The sequence below is a fragment of the Cnephaeus nilssonii genome (assembly GCF_951640355.1).
Source record: "Cnephaeus nilssonii genome assembly, chromosome: 5".
NCBI lineage: Eukaryota > Metazoa > Chordata > Mammalia > Chiroptera > Vespertilionidae > Cnephaeus > Cnephaeus nilssonii.
The window spans coordinates 18,112,575-18,135,768 of record NC_137076.1 but is presented as its reverse complement, the minus strand read 5'-3'; the positions used below and the strand labels follow the sequence as shown (position 1 = coordinate 18,135,768).

At 50.0% G+C, this 23,194-nt stretch overlaps 1 protein-coding gene across 1 annotated transcript in view; it reads right to left on the bottom strand.

The window, feature by feature from the left end:
- ELL (elongation factor for RNA polymerase II) overlaps positions 1-23,194 on the bottom strand; it is a 64,440-nt gene that overhangs the window by 28,351 nt on the left and 12,895 nt on the right. Inside the window, exon 2 of the mRNA XM_079772503.1 lies at positions 1,325-1,372. Coding sequence (XP_079628629.1) covers positions 1,325-1,372 — 48 coding nt within the window. The remainder of the gene's footprint in view (positions 1-1,324; positions 1,373-23,194) is intronic.

Sequence of the window (23,194 nt, the reverse complement as noted above, 5' to 3'; positions counted from 1 at the left end):
GAATGCACAGATGTCCTCAAGAAGGCACAGGGGGGTGGGGATTGTCTGGGTCTTTGGGTGTCTTGCCAACCTTCACTGGTATCAATGTGTTGGTCAGTTTGTGTGTCCCTGGCCAGGCCGCAGCCCCAGTGACCCCATAAGAGCTAACCTGGGTGTGTGTGGAGGTGTTCTGTAGATATCCATGACCAGCGGACTCTAAATAAAGGAGAGGACCCTCAATGGTCTGGGTGGGCCTCTCCCAATCAGCTGAAGGTCTTAAGAGGGAAACTGAGTCTCCCTGAGAAGGAAGAAGGCCCGCTGCATCGTGGCACTGGCTCCTGCCTGCCCATAGGCATATCTTGCTATCTCTGTATCTGCACATGCAACGAAAATAACTTTATGGTTGGGGGTCACCACAACATGAGGAACTGTATTAAAGGGTCGTGGCATTAGAAAGGTAGAGAACCATTGCTCTATGGAGTATCCTGGCTCGGTGAAACCCACAGATCTCTCAGGTGGAAACTGACTTAGACATATGTGGCAACTCTTCAGATAAAAAACAAAAGACTTTTAATAAAGACTAGAACAAGAACTAGTGTTCCAAGGAGTGTTTGGTGGGTGGGAGGTACTGGTGGGTGATCCTAAGGATTGTGAACAACTTGCCCTTTCTTTCATTCCCTAATTTTTCTATTAACATGTTCATTTAGAATAAAGTACATTCCATAATAAAATGGGGGTGCTGAGTTTCTATAACTCCCCAACTCAGTACCAAAATGAGACCAACACCCATGGTCCTGGGTCCATAGAGGGACATGCTTGGGCTCTGGGGCCACAGCTTTGAATTAGCTCAGAGACTGAGTCAGAATGCGGATTGGGGCCTGGGAGCCAAGTATGAATCTGCTATAGGAAGGAAGGGAAGGACCCTAGGGCAGTGGTCGGCAAACTGCAGCTCGCGATCCACATGCGGCTCTTTGGCCCCTTGAGTGTGGCGCGCGCACATACAGTGCTATTGAAACTTTGTGGCCCATGCGCAGAAGTCTGTTTTCGGCTCTCAAAAGGAATTTCAATCGTTGTACTGTTGATATTTGGCTCTGTTGACTAATGAGTTTGCCGACCACTGCCCTAGGGGGTGCTAGACAGGATACCTTTCTTCTGCTCATAGACAGATGACCATTTGTGGGCCCCAAGACCAGCCTGGGCACATCTAGAGGTGGAGCTTAGCCTGGCATGGGGACTGGAATGGAGGTGGATGGGACCAAATACTGCTGTGCCTAACAAGTCATGACAGGCCTCAGACTGTACCAGTCCCACAATTCCAAATATAAGTAACACAAAAACGACTCACCCCTTGGCTTCCTTGAAATCGAATTGATGGTCTCAGTGAAACAGAATCCTGCAAAAAAACACACACAAAGATACCTATAAATCCAGAGCCTCACATCCGGTTATCTAAGGAGCAGGGTAAAGACTGTGTGCTCAGGAAAGGTGAGAGCGAACACAACATCTGAAAACTACAGGAAAGGTCACTGAAGTAGGGTTTTGAAGGATCAATACAAGTTCCCTGACTGGCATGGGGACTGGGGCTGAGAGTAATTGAGTGGCCAAGAGTGGAGACACAGGCAGTGGGCAGCCCCTCCCTGGTCTCCCAAACCCATCACCAGCCCAGGCCACCCTGCCTCACAAACACCACCTCCAAATGGAAATCAGGGTGGGTGAGCATCACTGGCCAGGAGGCAGGCTGATGAGGTGACTCTGGCCACCCACCATTGGCAGAATAAAGCCCCAAACCTGCCTAGCTCCCATGTCACAGCTTTAGAGCAGTTTGTCACTGTGCTAGGGGTGGCAGAATTTCCAAATGTCATAAAAAGATAAATAGTAAAAAAAATAAATAAATACTTTAAGCTTCAAGTATTCAGACATCAGCCTTGTGGTGGAATTTTAGAAAGAATGTGAATACAGATAGAGGGCTGCACCCCCTCTTCTAACCTTGGGCCCAGAGCACCCACCTTCTGAGTAGTAGACACCACAGTAGTAGTGTGGCCCTGGCTTGTCACCATGACCCCCTCCCTCGTCCCCCAAACCCATAGGACCCTGCCTCTTCCACACAGCAGTGGGATACTGGGCTCTTCAAACCTCCATCACTGAGCCCACCACTCTGGCCTCCACCCTGGCCTCACTTAGAGTAAGGGATACTTCCTCACCGCGCCAGTACCTCCCTGGGTGGCTGCCTGTCAGCTCCCCACCCAGAATGTCAGGCCCGTAGCACGCCCTGGGGAGGTGAAGTAGCTCTGAGTAGTGGAATGGCTCCACCTCATGGGGAGAAACAACCAACAGGCAAGGCCGGGGTTTATTTAATAGGTGGCCGACCTGTCAGAACCCATGGGTCCATCGGCCACTGGGCTGACGGCTATGGGCATGTGAGGGAGACAGCTCAGCTAGCTTGGACATGAGGGCCACACATGCAACCCCTTTGTTTACCAGGAGCCTCCTTTTTTGCTGAGAATCTTAAAGGACTCTGCTGTCTGAAGCAGACCTGAAGGGTCACTCCATGAGATCTGATGCCCCAGAAACCACCCCAAACTTCTAAACACATCGCCCCACACTTCTAGGCTGTCAGAAAGGGACATCCAGAGGCCATGGTGCTGTTGAGACAAGGGTCAGGCTCCTTTCAAAGTAGACTCAGGACCAGCTGGCCCGACCCACAACCATGACCTAACCCCTGCCTAGGCTGTCAGTCAGAGAATGAGAAGCACAGCACCCGTAGGGATCTTGTCCTGGCAGGGCCCTTGGAGATACAACATGTAAGTGGCCTTTGCTTGGAATAAGGTTAAAGAGATGAAAAGAAGACATAGAAAGATGGCCACTAAGGTGAGAAGGTGCTCAGTGCTGTTACCCATCGGTGAAATGCAAACTGTGCACCTATCAGAACGGCTAGAACAGGAAAGACAAATGATACCCTAGAACCCTTGGTGCATGGCTGGTGGAAACGTACATTGTGTGGCTGCTGTGGAAAACAGTCTGACACTTTCTTAAAATGTTAAACACAGAGTTACTCCATGACCCAGCAATTCCACTCCTAGGAATTAGCCAAGAGAAATTAAAGATACGTCCATATGAGAACTTAAACAAAAACTAGAGGTCTGGGGCACGGAATTTGTGCACTCAGCGGTGGGGGGTGGGGGGTCCCTCAGCCTGGATTGCGAGAGGGCACAGGCCAGGCCAAGGGACCCCACCAGTGCACGATTGGGGCTGGGGAGGGATGCAGGAGGTTGGCCAGCCAGGGAGGGACCGCGGGAGGGATCCAGGGCATGTCCAGCCCATCTCGCTCAGTCCCAATCAGCTGGACCCCAGCAGCAAGCTAACCTACCAGTCAGAGCATCAGCCCCTGGTGGTCAATGCACATCATAGCAACTGGTCAACCAGTCGACTGTCTGCCCCCTGATGGTCCTTGCACGTCATAGCGAGCAGTTGAGCGGCCTTAGCATATCATTAGCATATTACGCTTTGGTTGAGTGGCTGACCGGATGACCAGTCACTTAGCATATTAGGCTTTTATTATATAGGATGTGCACAGCAGAATTATTCTTAGTATCTGAAAAGTGGCAACAACCTAAATGTCCATCAGATGGCAGACAGAAAAACAAGAGAACCTTCCCAAAATAAAAAGAAATAAACTCCTGATGGACACAATATGGATGAACCTAGAAACCACTGGCTAAGTGAGAGGCAGCAACATATGTTACCATGCATTTTATCAGTCCATTTAGATATGTTTCCAGAAAAGGCAAAGCTAAAGAGACAGAAAGCGGATCAGTATGTGCCAGATCAGCAGATCAGCAGATCAGGCCCACAGAGGACCTTTACTGAAGACTCAGGGGCTTTGAGCAACAGGCAGGGAGAGATTCCTGTCTGTCAGCCATGTTTAACACAAGAATGATATATGTGGGTAGAAGGGAAACAGAAGACATGAGAACACCGCAGCACAGGTAATGCAAAGTAGCCTGCCTGTCATTATTATAAGCTCTCTGCCGACATGTGATCATCAAAACCAGGAAGGAAGATAGTTTCTGGCAAAAGGAACAGCAAGCGCAAAGCCGGAGCAGAAATTTGGGACATTACAGTGGTAGAGGGAACCTGGGTCTTGGCTCTTTTGCCCTCAGATCTCTCAGCCCGGATTTCCGTGCAGGGATTAGCAGGGGCTAACTCAAGCACTGTGTGTGCCATACACACACAGCAAAGTCTTTGCGCTCCAGAGGCCATGGTTACGTGAGGCCGGATTTAGGGTAAGGAGGAAGAGGAACAAGGCAGGGTGTATCTCCTATGAAGGAACTGCACCAGGACAGCCCTAGTACTCACACATGCTGGTCCACCCTCCTCCGACCACACACTCCCTGTGGGCCATCCAGTGAAGCATTTAACTGGCTTCATAGCTGTCAAGTAACTTCTCTGAAAGACTCTTTTCTTTCAAAGTCACTCATTCCCCAAGGACACTGAGAAGGACACATTTGACATTGGAGAAGTCAGGCAAGAGGCCTAAAAGCCCCCACTTTCTCTGTAATGCTGGGAGGGCTGGCCTCAAGTGCATGTCCCCACGCAGCCTGGCTGTCATTATAGAGCCAGGCTCCTGGCCACATGGCCTTGTCTGGTGTCTCTTTCCTCCAGCAGGACCAAGTTCCTCTCAACAACAGAGTATTTCACTCCCACTCTCACACATGCACTTGGGTGACTCCCCACAGGCTTCCTGTCTAGCCATTAACAATAACAGGTACATCTTTAAAGTGCTGAGGGCAGAAAACTGCCAACCTAGAATTCTATATCCAGTGAAAAGAGAAAGTGAAATAGAGACTTGTCCAGAGAGACAAAAGCCGAGAGTATGTTTACAGCAAATCTGCACTACAAAGAAGGTTCTGGAAGTTCTTCAAGAGGAGGGAGTGACATCAAATGGACACAAGGATCTCACAGACAATGAAAAGCACTGGGCATGGTGAACCCCTCTATGAATATGAAAGAGTAAGTTACATTTCTGTAGAAGATCATTGACAGTCTGAGGCACAGATAATAACAAAGTGCAAGATTTGGACACACACAACTAAATGTGAGAAGGCATGGTGCAAACGGAAGGCAGTGGTGGTGTCCGGGGCACAAGGATTACCCCAAACTTGTGGGCCCCCAGAAGGTGGGTGTGGCACCAACAGTGTCTTCTGAGCGAGCAGCCAGAGCCCAAATCAGAGGTTCCTTCATGGCAGGAACAGCATCACTCCATCACAGAGGTTCAGGGGCTTCCCATGGCAACATGGCCATCATGACCTGGTTGGCTGCTCCCTGCAGGGGCCGACAGCTCATGAGGTTGCGGGGGAAAGGGGGAGTGTTGCCCTGTTACCTTATCTATGCAGCAGGACAGAAGGCAGCATCCTAGGACCAACAGGATCTGATGCACTGGCCTGGACATTGCCCGTACTCATTTCCCTGTTGCCTCAGCAGCTTCTGGGTCGGCCCTCAGACCAAAATTATCAAGGCCCCAGTAATGTAACTGCCCTGGATACCCCTATGCACTGCACTGCTGCCTCCACACCTGTCACACTCGGTACCTGAATAGGCTGCACTTCAGGTATCACAACAATGCCCCAAGTCTCCTCAGACCCTCGGGGGAGGGGGAGAGTTATGTCATTCCCAAAGCAGGCTCAAAGGTTACACATACCCACTTTTGAGCCACCCAATGCGGTGTCTCCTGAGCAGCAGGCAAGCCCAGGAAGCCTAGCCCCCACACACTGCACCTGTCAGGTCCCCGCATGGCAATGTACCATCTCCCACTAGTCTCAAATGGGGATGAAGTTGGGAGTTGCTCAGAACAAGCATCACTGCTGGTGCCGCACATCAGCCAAGCCAGGGAATAAGCAGGAAGGCCTAGTGGAGCAGGTAGTAAGGAGGCCTCAATGCAATGAGGCAGGGACATTTGTGCCCTGCAAGCATTTGGCCCCCTGGCAGCTCCCTGTCTGGGGCAGGAGGGGGGGGATCACCTGAATGAAGAAGCCATGTAGGAAAGATGGTCATGCGTGTGGGAGAAAATGGGGAGCGTACAGGATAGGTGATGGCTAGGGAGCTGGGTGCCCCCATGGGAGGAGGCACAAATGTCTGCCTAAGAACCCTCTCCCATAAGATGGGTCAAGGATGAGGAGGAACTCAAGATGGTCAAAATCCCCTTATCTCTACCCATGGAGAAGAGCCTTGGAGGGTGAGGCAATAGGAAGTGACTTATGAAATCCATGTCCAGGTCCAGCTACAGGTTCACAGGAAACCAGTGGGTAAGGCACAGAGTTACATTCATGATGGTGGGTGATTCTGCCCCAAAGGACACTTTTGGTTGTCATGACTTGATTAGGAAGGAAGATATTTCTGGCACCTGGTGGGTGGAGGAGAAACACTGCCCAACACCCAGAGTGCACAGGATGGCCCCCACAGTAAAGAATGAGCCTGCCCCAGGAGTCAGCAGGCTACATCAATGCCATGAGGAAAGCAAGGGGAAAATGATCATCAGAGCAGAACACGGAAAATTCCATAGGACCAACCTGCTGGTTTCTTCAATAGGTGGATGGCACAAGGGGAAGAATGATGGAGTGCTACAGAGTACCACACACTTGGCATGTACATCACGAGTGGCTCTACATGGCCCTGGCTTGACCCAGACACAGTTGAAGACCCCATGGAGACAGCTGGCAGGGTGCCAGGGGCTGAGCCTCAGAGGTCTCATGGAGCTGCACTGAGGATGTATCTACAAAAACCAGTCCATATCTGTTGATATTCAATATTGTCATTAAAAGGACATGGGTGAAATGAATAGATATGTGGGATTGTTTTTAAAAATGCTGCTCAGTCTTGGCCGGGGTGGCTGATTGAGAATCATCCTGTGCACCGAAAAGTCGACAGTTCAATTCCCAGTCAGGGCACATGCCCAGGCTGCAGGCTCAATCCCTAGTTGGGGTGCGTGCAAGAGGCAGCCAACCAATGTTTCTCTTTCACATCGATGTTTCTCTCCCTCTCCCTCTCAAAAAATCAATCAAAAAAATTTTTTTTTTTTAAATGCTCGGTGAGATGCTCACAGAGGGTAAGGCTGGGTGATGGCCAGGGAATGTCATTAGTCTCTGTTCTGTCTGCCTGTGAACATACCCATGTGAAAGGTTTAAAATAAAAGTGCACACAGGAAAGACCCCATGGTGCACAAAACAGATCTAGCAAGGACTGGCCCAATCTGGATGCAGCCCTGGGACACCCGACACAGGCTGTGCATGGGAAGCAGCTCCCAAGTCCTGAAATGCCCAGTAGACACAGTGTCGATACCGCCCAGGCAGTGCACTCCCTGCTGTATGCCTGGCCTGACCCACCCCACCACCCTCGTAACCCAAAGGTGTCCATGGAAAGTAATAGAAGGAAAGGCATCTGTTCTTCTTTAAAGAGAGCCTGTGTGATTCTGCAGGGCCGGGCCCTAACCTTCCTGAGTGGAGTGTGGCCAGGAAAGGGGGAGGTGAAGTCTGGAGAAAAGGCCTGGCTGCGGACCTCCTGGCAACTGTCCCCTCCTTTCCAGTAAAGTACAGAGGATTAGGAAATGCCTTTCAGGAACCCTCCCTAACACTTCCTGGCAGGTTCTGAGTGGGACACTGAGGACATGGAGAGTCAGATGGTGTCTGCGACCCTGAGGGGCCATTTCCATGAACCACAGACAGACATAGAAGAAGGTGTGGGACATGTACCCAGTAGGTCAGTCGAACTGGATGTGGCCGGCTCAGGGCTGAGCTGGGAAGCCTGAACAGGGCCTGAACAGGGGCCCAAGGCAGTCCCTCCCCGTGGCGGCACATTCATCATTATGGACAGACAGACACATACAAGCAAGAAAAAGGACTCCAAGCAGCTACAAGCCAGGTGTCAATCAGGACCGACCCACGGGCCAGCACAGCACATGAAGGTGCGTAGGAAGCTGAGGGAAAAGTTTTTAAGAAACTTTAAGCATTAGAAAAACAAGTGCAAATCACCTGAAACTGTGGTCCTGCCACCCTCCCAATATTTGTTTTCTTCTTGGGTTAGCAAGTAAACACAGTCAGCATGCTGTACTGGGCCATCTTGCTTTCTGCTGGAATTCAGCATGCCCACTGGTACTCCATCCCCTCCCCACCCCCATCTCCACTGTTTTCTGTCCCTATGGCCGCACCTTCTCCAGAAGGTCATGTAAATGGAATCATACTACATTTCTTTTCTGTGGCTATTGTAACAAACTACCACAAACTTGGTGGTTTAAAACAACAAATTTAGTCTCTTACAGTCCAGGAGGCCAGAAATCTGAAATCAGTCTGTGGGCCAAAATCCTACATGGCTGCACTCCTTTCAGAGGCTCAGGGGAGAATCTTCCCTGCCTCTTCCAAGTTTTGGGACTTTGGGTTGAGGCAGAATCACCCCAATCTCTGCCTCTGTGGTCACATCTTCTCTTCTTGTCTGTGTCAACTCTCTCTGCCTCTCTCTTATAAGGTCACTTGGGATTACATTTAGCCTCCCAATATAAAGGTCCTTAACTTAATCACATCTGCAAAATCCTTTTTCCATGTGAGGTCACATTCATAGGCTCCAAGGGTTAAGACCTGGACATTTACCGGGGGGGCCCTTATCCAAGTGACCACACATACACTTTGCATAATGCCTTTGAGATGGGTCCATGTTGCTATCACTGAAGTCCATTCCTATTACTGCTTGAGTACTAACCACTGTATTATACCAGTGTGCTCATCTATTTGCCGACTGAGGACATTGGGTCATTTCCAGTTTGGGGGACTAATGAGTAAAGCTGCCATAAACATTCATGTACAGGTTTCTGTATGGACGTGAGTTTTCGTTTCACTTGGTGAGCACCCAGGATTGTGACTGCTAGGTCCTATGGTAAATGTATGTGTGACTTCATGAGAAAGTGCCGAACTATCTTCCAGAGTGGCTGCACCATTTGCATTCCCACCAGCAATGAAGGAGAGCTCCAGCTGCTCCCCATCCATGTCAGTATTTAGTGTTGTCAGGTTTTTTATTTGAGCCATTCTGATAGATATGAAGTAATATCTCCTTGTAGTTTGTGTTTTTAATCCTCATCTGAGGATACTTTTGCCATTGATTTTTAGAGAAGTGGAAGGGAGGGAGGAAGGGGAAGAGGAAGAGAGAAACATATAGACTGGTTGCTTGCCACATGCACCCCTACTGGGGCTGGGGTTGGAATCTGCAACCCAGGTACGTGCCCTTAACCAGGAATCAAACCCATGACCCTTTGGTGTGCAGGCTGACGCTCTAACCACTGAACTACCGACCAGGGCTCATTATAGCTTTAATTTGCATTTCCTTAATGACTAAATGACATGGACAATCTTTACATGGACTAATATGCCAATCTTATATATTCTTTGATGAAACTGCACAAATCTCTAACATGTTTTAAAAACTGGGTCATTTTCCTATCATCACATTTGGAGAGTTTTGGAGAGATGTTTGTTGTTGTTTTTTTAAATATATTTTTATCTATTTCAGAGAGATGGGGAGAGGGAGAGAGATAGAAACATCAATGATGTGAGAGAATCATCGATCAGCCACCTCCTGCACACCCCCCACTAGAGATCGAGCCCGCAACCCGGGCATGGGCCCTGACCAGGAATTGAACCATGACCTCCTGGTTCACAGGTTGACGCAGGTTGACACTCAACCACTGAGCCACACTGGCCAGGCTGAAGAGTTCTTTATATATTCTAGAGCTATTTCAGGTGAGTTTTGCAGATTCTCTCCCAGTTCATGGTTTGTCTTTCATTCTCTTACATGGCATTCTTCAAAAAAACAGAAGTTCTTAATTCTGATGAAGTGGGATTTACCAATTTTTCTTTTATGGTGTCATAGCTATCCCTCCCCACACTTTTTCTTTAAATTGTTCTATTAAAATCTTCTAATTCTTACCAACTTCACTCTCCTCTCTCAAAAAGAAGCTCCAGGGAGTTCTGACTCCTTCCAGTGCCTACCTCCTCCACCCCTGCCCCACTGAAGGGTCTCTCAGATTCCCATGTCTGCACTCCCTGGATGCCAACCTTCCTGTGCAAGGTTTGCAGACATAGTCTGCTTTCAGTGTGATGACCCCTGTGGGGTGGGGTAGTGGGGTCCTTGACTCCCAACACCCACCCCTCATGATGAGCTGCAGTATGTGCTGCCCTGAGGTCCACACATACATTTGGCCAACAAGTAAGGCCTGGGCCACAAGGGGAGAAGACACCTCTCTCCCACGCCCCCGTCAGTCCCCTGTGTCCTTCATGTAGGTCCACATGATGACCACCCCAGGGGCCCAAAGTAGTGAGTCTACAGATAGGCACTGAGCAGATCAGAGTACAGGGGACGGTAGTGTGCAGGGAGTTCAAAGGGACCCCAGGACCCTCCTCAGTTAAGGAAGCACAGGCCCTCTGCCACTTTGGGATGTATCTTTCCCCTGACTGCCTTTCCTTCCACATCAATGGGGTCACATTGCTTCAGATACTCTTTTTTTAAAAATATATATTTTTATTGATTTCATAGAGGAGAGGAGAGGGAGAAAAAGATAGAAATATCAATGATGCCCTAGCCGGTTCGGCTCAGTGGATAGAGCATCAGCCTGTGGACTCGAGGGTCCCGGGTTTGATTCCCAGTCAAGAGTAGATACCTGGGCCCAGCCAGTGTGGCTCAATGGTTGAGCATTGACCTATGAACCAGGAGGTCAGGGCACATGCCCGATTGCAAACTCTATCCCCAGTGTGGGGGCCATGCAGGAGGCAGCCAATCAGTGATTCTCTCTCATCACTGATGTTTTTATCTCTCTCTCCCTCTCCCTTTCTCTCCGAAATCAATAAAACTATATTAAAAATGAGTAATTAAAGAAAGAAAAAAAAGAGTAGGTACCTGGGTTGCAGGTTCCATCCCGGCCCTGGTCAGGGAGCATGAGGGAGGCAACCAATAGATGTCTCTCTCTCACATCAATGTTTCTCTCTCTCTCTGTCTCTGTCTCTCTCTCTCCCCTCCTCCCTTCCTCCACTCTCATAAATAAATAAATAAATAAATAAATAAATAAATAAATAAATAAAATATAATATCCTCAGTGCAGATTAAACACACACACACACACACACACACACACACACACACACAGTAACTGGTCTTGGCTCAAATTGACAAAATAAGCTTCAGGTATTTGCCTAAAAGCTGACCCCTCCTCTCCCTCCGCCCCCACAAGAAACCAGGAGGCAGCTGGAGCTCTGCTGAGCAAAGGAGTGAAGGTATTCTCATTTGTAAGCACATGGCGGCCACCAGCTTCACTATATTCATTACTGACAGGACACTGTGCCACTGTCTACTTTCCACATTGTCACACGGCTTAGCAATGTCCTTGCATTGCTCTCCCTCCTGTGTGGAGACTGGTACACAGCAGAACCGCCTGTCTTGTCAGCTACCTTTAATCTGGAAGTTCCTCAGCTGTTCTTTGTCATTTTAGGACACTGACATTTTATTTATTGATTTAAATATATTTTTTCTTGATTTCAGAGAAGGGAGAGGAACAGACGGTGTTCCAGCTATATGCCTCGAGGTGACAACTGTAGCCCCAGAAGCACTCCAGGCAGAAGCCCTTGGGGTCTGTCTGCCCACAGTGGGCTGTTAACTCTGACCACCTGGACAGGGCTACTCTACAGCCTGCCTTCTCCTCACGCAGCTGACAGCATACGCCCATTCCCCACGTGTAGCCCAGGCTCAGCCTTGCTGTCCACAGCTTCACAGTGGTGGCCATAAAATGCAGTTCCTATCTCTGCTGGCCTCGGCACCCAGTGTAAGCAGGAGTCCTACCTTCTCCTACTACACTTATTTACATGTCTAACATCGGCAGTGTGGTGGTAAATTGTGTCAACTCAAACATGGAACCCAGTTCTTTGGTCAAATAGCAGTCTAGATGTTGGGTGAAAGAGTTTCTTAGATGAGATTAACATTTAAACCGACATACTCTGAGTAAAGCAGATTACTCTCCACGTGGGTGGATTTCATCCAATCAGTAAAAGGCCTTAAGAGAAAAAGATCAAGGTGCCTTGGAGAAAGAAATTCTGCCTCCAGCCCACCTTTGGACTATAGATACATCAGCCTATCTCCAGCCTGCCAGTCTGCCCTACAGATTTCTGACTTCTCAATACCCATGATCGCATGAGTCAATTCCTTAAAATAAGTCTCCCCTCCTCAAATTGTTTCTGTTTCTCTGGAGAAGCCTAATTCAGACAGACTCAGAAACTACCTTTTGCAATGGTCTCAAATGCATTACAGTTCTTAATTGTAGTGCCAGGGCTCTTGACACTGGCTCCCGACCCATCCCTGCCCTTCTCTGAACCCTCTGAAATTCTGGCACCACAAGAGGCTCCAGGTTCCACTTGGCCTGCTCCAGCCACAGCCATAGCGTCACCTGCCTCTCAGAGGAACCCTGTTTCAAGACTGAGACTCAGAAGTGTCCTCATCTGTCATAGCAACTTACAGAGGCCCCCTGCTCAGGACAGCTCCTAAGGGCCCTCTGCATTGGAGGAAGTCCACAGGACACGCCTCAAACTTGAGCTGTCCTTGAATTTGGGTAGGAAGAAAAAACACATCTATTTCCACCAACTGAAACTTAGCATTTCCTTAGTTACAAATACAGGCAACAAACTACAGCAGTGTGAGTGGCATCAACTCTAGTATGCTTTAGCACATAAAAGGCTAGTAGAGCTTTTGCTCAACACTATTTCAAAATTACAGAAACTAGATTTGCTGCTAAATCTCATCATTTAATACATTAATATGGTAATTTTAAAAATATATTTTTTAAATTTATTTCAGAGAGGAAGGGAGAGGGAGAGAGATAGAAACATCAACGATGAGAGAGAATCATTGATCAGCTGCCTCCTGCACACTCCCCTACTGGGGACCGAGCCTGCAACCTGGGCATGTGCCCTGACCAGGAATCAAACCAGCGATCTCTTGGTGCATGGGACGATGCCCAACCACTGAACCACACCGGCTGGTCAATGGTAAATTTGTTACAAGGCCACACATTTCATTTTACTATTTCACTCACTCTCTGTGTAGTGCATTTCCTTGGAGATAGATAGATATATATATATGCCTAATATGCAAATTGTCCCCTCAGGAGTTCGACCCGGAGTTCGATCGTTCGCTATGACATGTGCTGACCACCAGGGGGAGGCGCAGAACGAAGGAAGGCCCTGGACAGCAGATGACAGCCGGGAAAGGGAGGCCCTGGCTGGCAGCCGGAAGACCCCGATTAGCCCTGATCACTGGCCAAGCCTAGGGACCCTACCCATGCACAAATTTCATGCATTGGGCCTCTAGTTATATATATTTTAGGTATCAAAGAGGAGATCCATGCCCAGAATGGGCCATGGTCCCCGTCTAGAACTCACCGACTTACTGAGAGCTACCTCAAATGGAGTTTGGCCATGAGTGGCCAGACTGGAAAAGTGCTTATAAGTCGCTGGAGTTAAAAAAAAAATAGCCCCCATAAATCCACTGTTTCTGAACCAATCTTTACTCTTGGCCTCAGAAAGTAGGGTTGAGGACTCATCAGAAAAGCCACGTGAAGTGCTAGCTCAGTTATGGAACATCAGCACCACAACCCCCAAGTACTGCTGGGACTGATGTGCCCAATGCTTTCTAGTGCCCAAAGGGGTGGGGTAGGGGATCTCCATGCAGCCAAATTATGGAGTACTTGGTTCCAGTTATTTAAAATGCCATTATTATGGTGGATGTGGGCACAGAAGACATCACATGACTGAGAGAACACTTGGACATGAATGCCCCCTCCCCCAGGCATGTCTAGAACCCCCACCTGAATCCCACCTGGCCTCTTGAGCCTCCCCTTCCCACTCTGGACACCCTTCCCCAGCATCCGGTGGCCTCCCCCAACCCCTGCACATTCCAGGCACACACTGTGCTCCCTGGAACAGCTGTCACTCCTGTCCCATCTCCCAATACCCTGACAGGGAACACCTCCATCAGACAGGCTGAGATGATAGCAAGAGAGGCTAGGACAAGTACATGCCCCCAGCTCCCATGACCCTCCTTAAGAGCCCCTGTCATCCCCAGAATGAAAAGATGGCTCTGAGCACTTTAGAGCACAGGGCGGCCACACAGTGACCTGGCCATGCTACTCCTGACCAAATGTAGTCTGTAAAGCCGAGAGGGTTGAACTGAGGCTGCCTTAGTCCTCCACATGGAGACCAGAACTTGAGAGTCACCAAGAAAGAAGGGGGTGCTTTTGCTAGTTAGGACAAACAATTTCTACAAGTCCAGGGATTTATCTGAGAAATCAGAAAGGAAAGCAGCAGCTCAGAGACCAGGGTGATAAGCAGGAGCCGCTGTCACCAGAATGGTCACCAGAGTGGCCACCAGACTGTGCTGGGAAGCTCTGTCTGGCACCTTCTAGAAAAGACCCTCTCTGCACTGGAGTCTGTGGAGCTCACTCTGGATTTTGGCAGAATAATGACACCTCTGTCTCTCCCAGGCCAAGGCTGCTGGCCAGAGCAGAGAGGGCCTGGCTTCCCAAATGCAGGCGTGGCACTTCAGCTTGGCCAGAAAACAAAGACCATTAAATGGGAGTACAGCGGCCACTCAGGAGGATGGAATGATAAGAATATGGCATATTTTTCTTTTTCTTTAAAAAAAAAAATTTATTGATTTCAGAGAGAAAGGGAGAGGGAAAGACAGAAACATCAATGATGAGAGAGAATCATTGATTGCCTACCTCCTACACGCCCCCTACTGGGGATCAAGCCCGCAACCCAGGCATATGCCCTTGAGGGGAATCAAACCTGGAACCCTTCAGTCCGCAGACCAACGCTCTATCCACTGAGCCAAACCAGCTACAGCTAAGGCATACTTTTCTATCTCTAACCTATCCAGTTTGACCCAATGGGCAAGGTAAGCAGGATGGCCACAGCTGGATGGATCCATGGCCCCACAGAGGAAGAGACCCACTGGCTTCCTCGTCCCTGAGAAATGCCTCTTTTCACCCTGCAGCCTGGGAAAGGTCTGCTGGGTCACTGCCCACTCTTCACAGCTCTTTGCTCTGGTCCCAGCACACAGGTGCCCTCTAGTGGGGTTGTCCCGAAGACCCAACACATCCTGAGGGGAAACCTGAGACAATGAGGCCACATCCAGGTGAAAGCCAGTCTTCCTGGGCTTGAGGGGGAAAAAACTAGGTCAGATATGAGAAACAACTTTAAAAAAAATGTTTTTATTGGTTTCAGAGACAGGAAGGGCACGAGAAAAAGAGACAGAAACATCAATGATCAAAGAGAGACATTGACTGAATGCTTCTTGCACGGTCCCCACTGGAGCCCACAACAAGGGCATATGCCCTGACCAGGAATCGAACTATGACCTCCTGGTTCATAGGTCGACACTCAACCATTGAGCCACACCGGCCAGGCATGAGAAACAACTTTTTAAAGCATTACTCAAAAGGTATAGTCTGTGTAGGGGGACACAGGAAGGAAGCCCTAGTGACAGGAGGAGGCCTCTCATGGTAGCCTTGACTCCAAGTCTTCCCAGTGAGCACACATCACTTCAGAAACATGAAACATCCAGGAGGCAAGATCAAGTCTCCTACTCATCAACCTAGATCATCAAAACCATTTTACTTCAGGCCTGAAATTTTGTTTCAGGAGCAGCTTCTGATCTGAGCCATCACGGAAGTGGAACCTGGCAGGACTCCAGGCCAGCTGCTCAGTCAGAGGACCAGAGTTAAATTCAGGAATGGAAAACAGACTGCCTTATCAATCGAGGTGTCTCTCTCCCTCTCTGTCTCTTTCCCTCCCTTCTACTCTTTCTAAAATCAATGGGGAAAATATCTTCAGGTGAGGATTAACAAAAAAGAAAACAGACTGCCTTGCTGGCACTGGACAGTCGCATGGATTGGCAGCAAGAATGTCCAGTACAATCCAAACCCTTTCTAGACTTCTGGGCCAGGAACCTAGAACCACCCAGAGGAAGAGGTCGGGTTAACTCTGGGGGACCTGTATGGTTCTCATCATGGCCTGTGGCTGCCCCATGCAGCCGCTAAGACCCCTAGGTCCAGGGGTCCTTCCTTCACACCAGCCCAGGCCACTCAACCCCAACCCAAACCTGGGAAGGGTCAGGCCTTGCTTGAAAGCTGAGGCAGCATCTGGTGTCCCCTCCTCTCCTTACAGGAGATTGGGCGCACCTGCCTGGCTTCCACATCAAACAGCTGGTCCCAGCAGGGATGGGAACCAGGGGTTAAAGAGCAAGAATGATGCACTGGGGCCACTGGCAGCTGCTAGGAACTGAGAGCAAAACTTCTGAAGCTGCGATCACAAGATTCACTTCTGCTTTAGGATCTGCCATTTAAAAGCTGTGTGACCTGAGTCAGACACTTAACTTCTCTGGCTTTAGTCACTTGGGGCTGGTGACCTACTCATTTACCTCTGAAACAAGGTACAAAAAGTATAAACCAGCTCTGCCACTCAGGTGGCCTCCAGCTCTGGCCTCTATGTTTCAGAACACTGGAAAATACAGCATTGCCACATTCTTCAAAAAACAAAAATCCCTGACATGTGCCAGGAGGCAAGACCACCAGGTTCAGGAAAACCACCCTTAAGTGGCAATATGGCCTGTACTAGTGACAGACACAATGCCTGGGCAGGTCGGTTTTCACATTTGTGAAATGGGAATGACTCCAACCCCGCAAGGTTATATACTCAACCCTAAAGCCTAAGGGGTGTTACGGGGGTAACCATGGCCCCGGAACATCACTGTGTCTGCTCTCCCACCAGGGTAACAAACAAAACACAGGGGACAGGGACACTGGGCACAACAGGAGGCTGCGGCCTGACTGCCCTGCTCGAAGAGTTGCAGCTATGGGCTCGAACACAAAATATATGTGAACTGACTTTGGGAACTGTCAGGGGCCACATAGAACGCAGTACTTTCCAATTCACAGCACAGCACGTTTGTTTTCACTAATGTGTCACAAGGTAACTAAAGCAAACCCAAGACCTTGGAAACCAGCCTGACAACACAGCCCAAGAGCTTCAAAGCCACTGGCCAACTGGGTCCACAGTCATGCTCAAGAAAATGACAAATGGCCAGCTCGGTGCCAACTCTGCATATTCAATTCCCCAGAGCAGAGCTTATGGGGACACCAGGACAATTTCCAGAGGCCAACTCGGGCCAAAACTTCCCAGTGGGAGAGGTGATCTTGTTTGGTTAGGAGCGCAGTGGGTCAGGCCTGGGAGAAGAAACAACCTCACCCGCTCCACCAGCAGACAGCACTCAGGAGGCAGTGAGCGTGCCCAAGGGTCAACCCATGCTAAAGTGAGCCCCATTAAAAGACAGACAATCCAACAGAAAAAGGTGACAATACCACACAGATAAAAGATAGAGCACACAGAGTCACTTGGCTAAAACACACAAGAAGCCACCAGGAAAACACATATGAGAGTGAGACATGGTTTTTGACCAATACTACCATGAAGTTAGGAAGAAGCACTTAATCCAGAGTGTGAAATAAAATGGGAAAGGTGCAGAGATTCGGCAGAGAGAGCAGGAACTGTCAGCCACTGTTGGGGGGAAGAGGAGAATAAGGCTGGACTCATGGGTAGCACCTCAGAGCTGGGCCCTCCCTCAGCTATGTGTGGTTGGGCTAGGCCCGTGGTCGGCAAACTGCGGCTCTCGAGCCCCATGCGGCTCTTTGGCCCCTTGAGTGTGGCTCTTCCACAAAATACCACGGCCTGGGAGAGTCTATTTTGAAGAAGTGGCGTTAGAAGAAGTTTAAGTTTAAAAAATTTGGCTCTCAAAAGAAATTTTAATTGTTGTACTGTTGATATTTGGCTCTGTTGACTAATGAGTTTGCCGACCACTGGGCTAGGCAAGCATTCTGGGCCAGGGGCCAACTGCGCAGGGGAGCTGGCGAGATAGACAGGAGTCACGGGCAGGACCCATGGACTTCGGCAGGATGTGCACAGGGAGCGCAATCCCAGGCACTTCCTGCTGATCTGTCTGACACACCTGGCTGGTGTCCAAAGGCTGGCTGTACCGTGTAAAAGCAAAACAAAATCGGAAAGCACTGATCCAGAAAAGGAAGGCCAGTCAAATTCACAACTCACAACTCACAACTAAGGCCTGGCACGCGCCAGGCCCTCCCCTCAAACCTCTGTCCTTGGGGAGTGCACTGTTTGGTGAACAGGAGGTGGGGGAGGCAGTGAGGACTCTGACACTGGACAGGAGACTTCCAAAGAAAGGCCCTTAGCAGTTGAGAGGTCACCGGAACCTGAGTAATGGGGTCCCCCGGTATCCCATGAGGGTGGTTTGAGCCTGGGAGATGCAAGATCAGGAATTAGGAATCATATATCACAGCCAATAAGCATAGCCCAGTGGCACCACCATCTGGCTGGCCCAGACAAGGGGTTTGTAACAGGTGGAAGAAGCCCCATTCTAGGCCACCAAATACCTCAGAGTTCTGTGGGACAGGAAGGTCCTAAGAGTGGCCCGTCACTGAGGCTCAATCCCTCCCATTAAGGACCCGCACACTCAGAGACAAATGAAGTCTCCAGGACAGCAGGGGACCCAGTGAACAAACATAGCCACATTGGGGTGATGGCCATAAGAACACAGGGCAGGCTCCGTGGCTGTGGGTGCAGAGAGGCTTCCGGGAACTGTGACCACAAGCAGAGCCATCTATGCTGACAAAGCGCTTTCTGTGGGTTGTGGGTGTGACAGGAGTGAGTCAGGAGGGGACAGAGGGCACTCCAGGTTGAGGACAAGGCACCTGGGGAGGGAGAGGGACAGCCTGTATCAACTGTGACCCTTGCTCAGGTGGAGGCACCAGCAAACAGTGGGCACATAGCGCTTCATTTCAGTCCCTGGCTGATGGGAGCCCAGCACTGTGCAGATGGGCCAGGCAGTGGAGGGCTGAGGAAGGTGGGAGGCTCTCTGGATGGATCTGCCTATGTGGGCTGACTGATGTGACTCTGTTCTGTTTTTCTAAATGCAATCTTATGACTCTCTGGGTAACAAACTCTGAAGGCACATCCTGAGTGAAAACAATGACATGAGCTCACTCTTCTGAATTTCCCCTAAATTTTCTGCAAACTTCAGGATTCCTCGTGGACTCCTGTATAAAACTGCTGTGTACGTGGTTTTTTTCTCACATTCATCTGTGATGGGGCGGAAGGAGAAGCAGCTACAGACTGCAAAATTCTCAGGACTTGGAACGGATTTTCAAAGCAGCTACCTTCATCCCTCCAGAATTGGCCAACCTACAGAGCTCAGAGTTAGCCTTCTGACCCCGCCTGTCAGGCCTGTCGCCCCAGCACCACCCACAGGGTTAATCAATGGATGAATAAGAAACAACGAAAAACATAAGACCCAACTTTATTTTTTTCTTCTATCATTTTCTTTTATGTTGTTTTGTTGTTGTTGTTTTCAAGGCTCAATTTTAAACAAATGGAGCTATCCAGGCTACATCACTCCAGGCATCATCGTGGCTAAGGCCCAGTGGTGTCTGTGTGTGCTGTGTCCCCACTCCCCATCTCTAGCATGTCCTGATGGCTATCATGAGAAATGCTACTTATGTGGGAACCCACCCACTCTGGGAACCCTGCACACCACCAAGTCCCTACACCAATTGACAGGCCCTGAGGGCCCCCATAGACCCTGTAGCCTTGAGCTCTCAAAAAGCCAGGTCGTCTGGGGTCTGTGATGCCTATACCTAGGAGAACCTTGGCCCAAGGCTCCAACAGAGGAGCAAACTCCTACCTTTCAGAGTCACCTCAGGCCTTGACTATATTCCTGGACAGCTGAGGGTGCACAAAGAAGGAAGGCACAGAGCCCACAACATAACAATGACCCTCACACAGCACAGGGGAAAACTGAGATCCAGAGTATGGCGCCACTGTTCAGCCAGTCCCCTAGCCTCACTACCCTCACTTTGCAGCTGCTCAGCCCACATGCAATCAACACCAGTGACAGTTTAGAATCAATAAGGCCTACTACCCTCAGCCCTGGCCCATCAGAGAGACAACTGATGGGCATCTGGATCCTCAGTGTCTGGGCCCCCTGGGTGCCACATGAATGCAAGACAGTGGACAGCCTTCTCAGGTCTTCAGGCTGGCTCAGAACTAGCTCCAGCTTGGCCACCTTGAGACCTGGACCCTGCTCCCTCTAATGACCTGCTCACAGCATCTCCAAACTCACTAGCGCCCCGGAGCCACACAATAGCAGAGGGATGCCCATGCCTACAGCAAGTGGTGTGCTTACTCCTGATGCTGAGCCCCAGAAATAGCACTGGGAGCCCTGAGAAGAGGGCATGAAGGTAGGTGTCACATCCACTCAGACTGGCCACTCATCAAGACTGAACTGTGCCCAGCAGATCACACTTGGCAATTCCTGTCACCTGAAAGCACCCAGGCCTCAGTGAGTTCACAGGTGAGAAACCAAGACCAGGAAGAGGAGAGGCAGCAGGAGGAGCCATGTGAAGATGCCTGGATGAAGTGTATCAGACCACAGCTCTGGGGCACCCTTCAACCCAGGGAGAAGGGGTTCAAAGCTTCATGCCTTCCTAGCACAGTATCAGCTGAACTTCTATTGCCGGCCTGTGAGCCTGCACACCCAGGCACTGGCAGACCGGTTCATTGGCCCCATTCTCACGCAGGCTCACCCAAAGGGACCATCAACCTCGCCTGCTCAGAGCCAAGGAGGAAGCTTTCCCAAAGAGATGCTAGATGTCAGGGCTAAGAGAAGGGAGGGCCTCATATCAGTCCTATACTCTAGGCCAGAAGCCACTTCAAAATAGTTCTTAACGCAGCTCCACTTGCTGGCCCAGATCACCGGGTTAGTGGCTCTACTCTCAAGCCCCTCAACCAGTGGGACCCTGCGCATAGGTAAGGGAGCCAGCACAGCCTGGTCCCAACCCCAGAGTAGATTGGAAACAAGCTGGACACAGGCACCCAGTGCTGGCTGTCCTCATCCCACTTGCCAGATCCACTGTGAGCAGACCGTATTTCTCTGGAACAAGCAGACATCTACAAGCATCCAACACCAAAAATAGTGCAACCAGGGGAGAAACACACTCTCCTGAGTCCTGCTCCTGCATCAGACATCTCCCCACAGTTCCCCAACCTCAGCCCTGAGACACACCGCATCCCCCCCTCGCCCCTGCTCCGCCCCATCTGCCTGCCCAGCCTATAGCAGTTCAACAGTCCCACCGATTCTGAAAAGGGAGAGACAACATCAAAAGATTAAAAAGAGCAAAATCATGCTATTTCTTCAGTCAGAACCCATAAACCACAGCCTCTTGGCAGGGAGGCCTGCCTGAAAAGCCCTTCCCCAGGTCTTCCAGGCCACTGGTATCTAATTCAGAATCTATCTACAAATGGCACTCATCCCAAGCTAAGAAAGCTCCAGAAGCTTTTTCAGTGAAGCCTCCTAGCCCACGGAGAGCTCACTCCTGGGCAGCAGGAGCCGCCGGCTGCACACTGTCGTCATTATAAGAGACCCACTGAAGCTACCATCATCTAATTATTCCTCATGCCATGAAGTGCATGTTCGAAGACACTGTGAGAACCACCAATCCTTACTGGGCACAATCCAACCTCGAAAGATGACCCTGACCCCGCAGTATGCCATGGAGCTGAGGCCAGGGGCTAGGAGACATCGGCCACAGCTTGACTGGAATCAGAGGCAGATGTTTGCCCGCCCAGCTCCAGCAGAGACTTACACGCTGGCCCTGTTTCCAGAGTTCACCAGCAGGTCACAAAGAGAAAGGCAGGCCTACTGAAAGCTGTGCCAGTCTTGACGCAGTGCCGAGAAATGCTTCCGGGAAACCCAGGGGATTGAACAGGGTGGGAAGCATTCACATCTGCATGAAATCGGAGGGAGACAGCCAGCCTCAGAGTAGGTGCCCTCAGATATGAGGTTCAATTGAATCTATGCCGACCACGTGACCTGGGTCAGCCACCATCCTTAAGGCATCCCACCAGCGAAATGCCTCGGTCCCACCCTGCAATGTGATGGCAAGTTGGCTGCCAGGGGTCCTGGGGCCACACACTGCATGAGGGCCAGGGGTTCCTAGAACAGCCTATTCCACTAACACACTGAGTCCTCGTGTCACACACTCATCCCAACACTCCAGACCAGCAGACTGCAAGCTATTTCTGTAAAGGGCCAGAGAGTCAGTATCTCAGGCTTTGAGAGCCAGTCAGTTGCAAAGACTCCCTAGGGGCCTCAAATGCAGCCACAGATGTCCCAATAAAACCCTTTTTACAAACACAGGCAGTGGACCAGATTTGCCCCTCCAGCCATGGTTGACCGACTCATTTTAGACTCTAAGGTTGACAACTTAAAAAAGAATGCTTCATACAGTCCACTTCATCAGAGTCCTGATCCAATTCTGTCCTTCTAACACTACAATGAACATGCTGAAAGCCTTGGTTCTGGGGGCTCACAACTATGGCAGCAACACTGAGCACAGCAGACTCAGCTCCCTTGGGGACAAAAAGAGGCACGTGAGATCTACCACTAATCCCATAGGGAAAGAGGCATGGGATCTCTGTCAGGACCTGGAGAGCAACACGACAGAGAGGCGACAGGCAAGAAGTCCCCATCGAGAAGGAAGTCACACTGAGCTCACCAGCTCTTGCCTCTGCAAGCCAGGCTGTCCTGATGCAGTGGTCATTCTCCTTGTTGTAATGCTGGGCTGGAACCCTTAAACCACCCCTCCAGATGGGTAGAACCACAAGGTCCACAACAGGAAGATGAATTTCCAAAAAAAAATCACTTTTAAAAAAGGAAAAAGGCCCCTAGCTGGTTTGGCTCAGTGGATAGAGCATCAGCCTGCAGACTGAAGGGTCCCGGGTTCGATTCCAGTCAAGGGCACATGCCTGGGTTGCGGGCTCAATCACCAGTAGGAGGCGTACAGGAGGCAGCCAATCAATGATTCCCTCTCATCATTGATGTTTCAATCTCTCCCTCTCCCTTCCTCTCTGAAATCAATAAAAATATATTTAAAAAAAAAAACAAAAAAAGGAAAAAGGACCCTCCCAACACACTTGCCCTCCTCAAAGCGGCAGAAGAAGGGGAAGCCACCCAGAACCCTGTGGGTCCTGGCAGCACTGCCCCCACTAGAAAGAATGGCATGAGG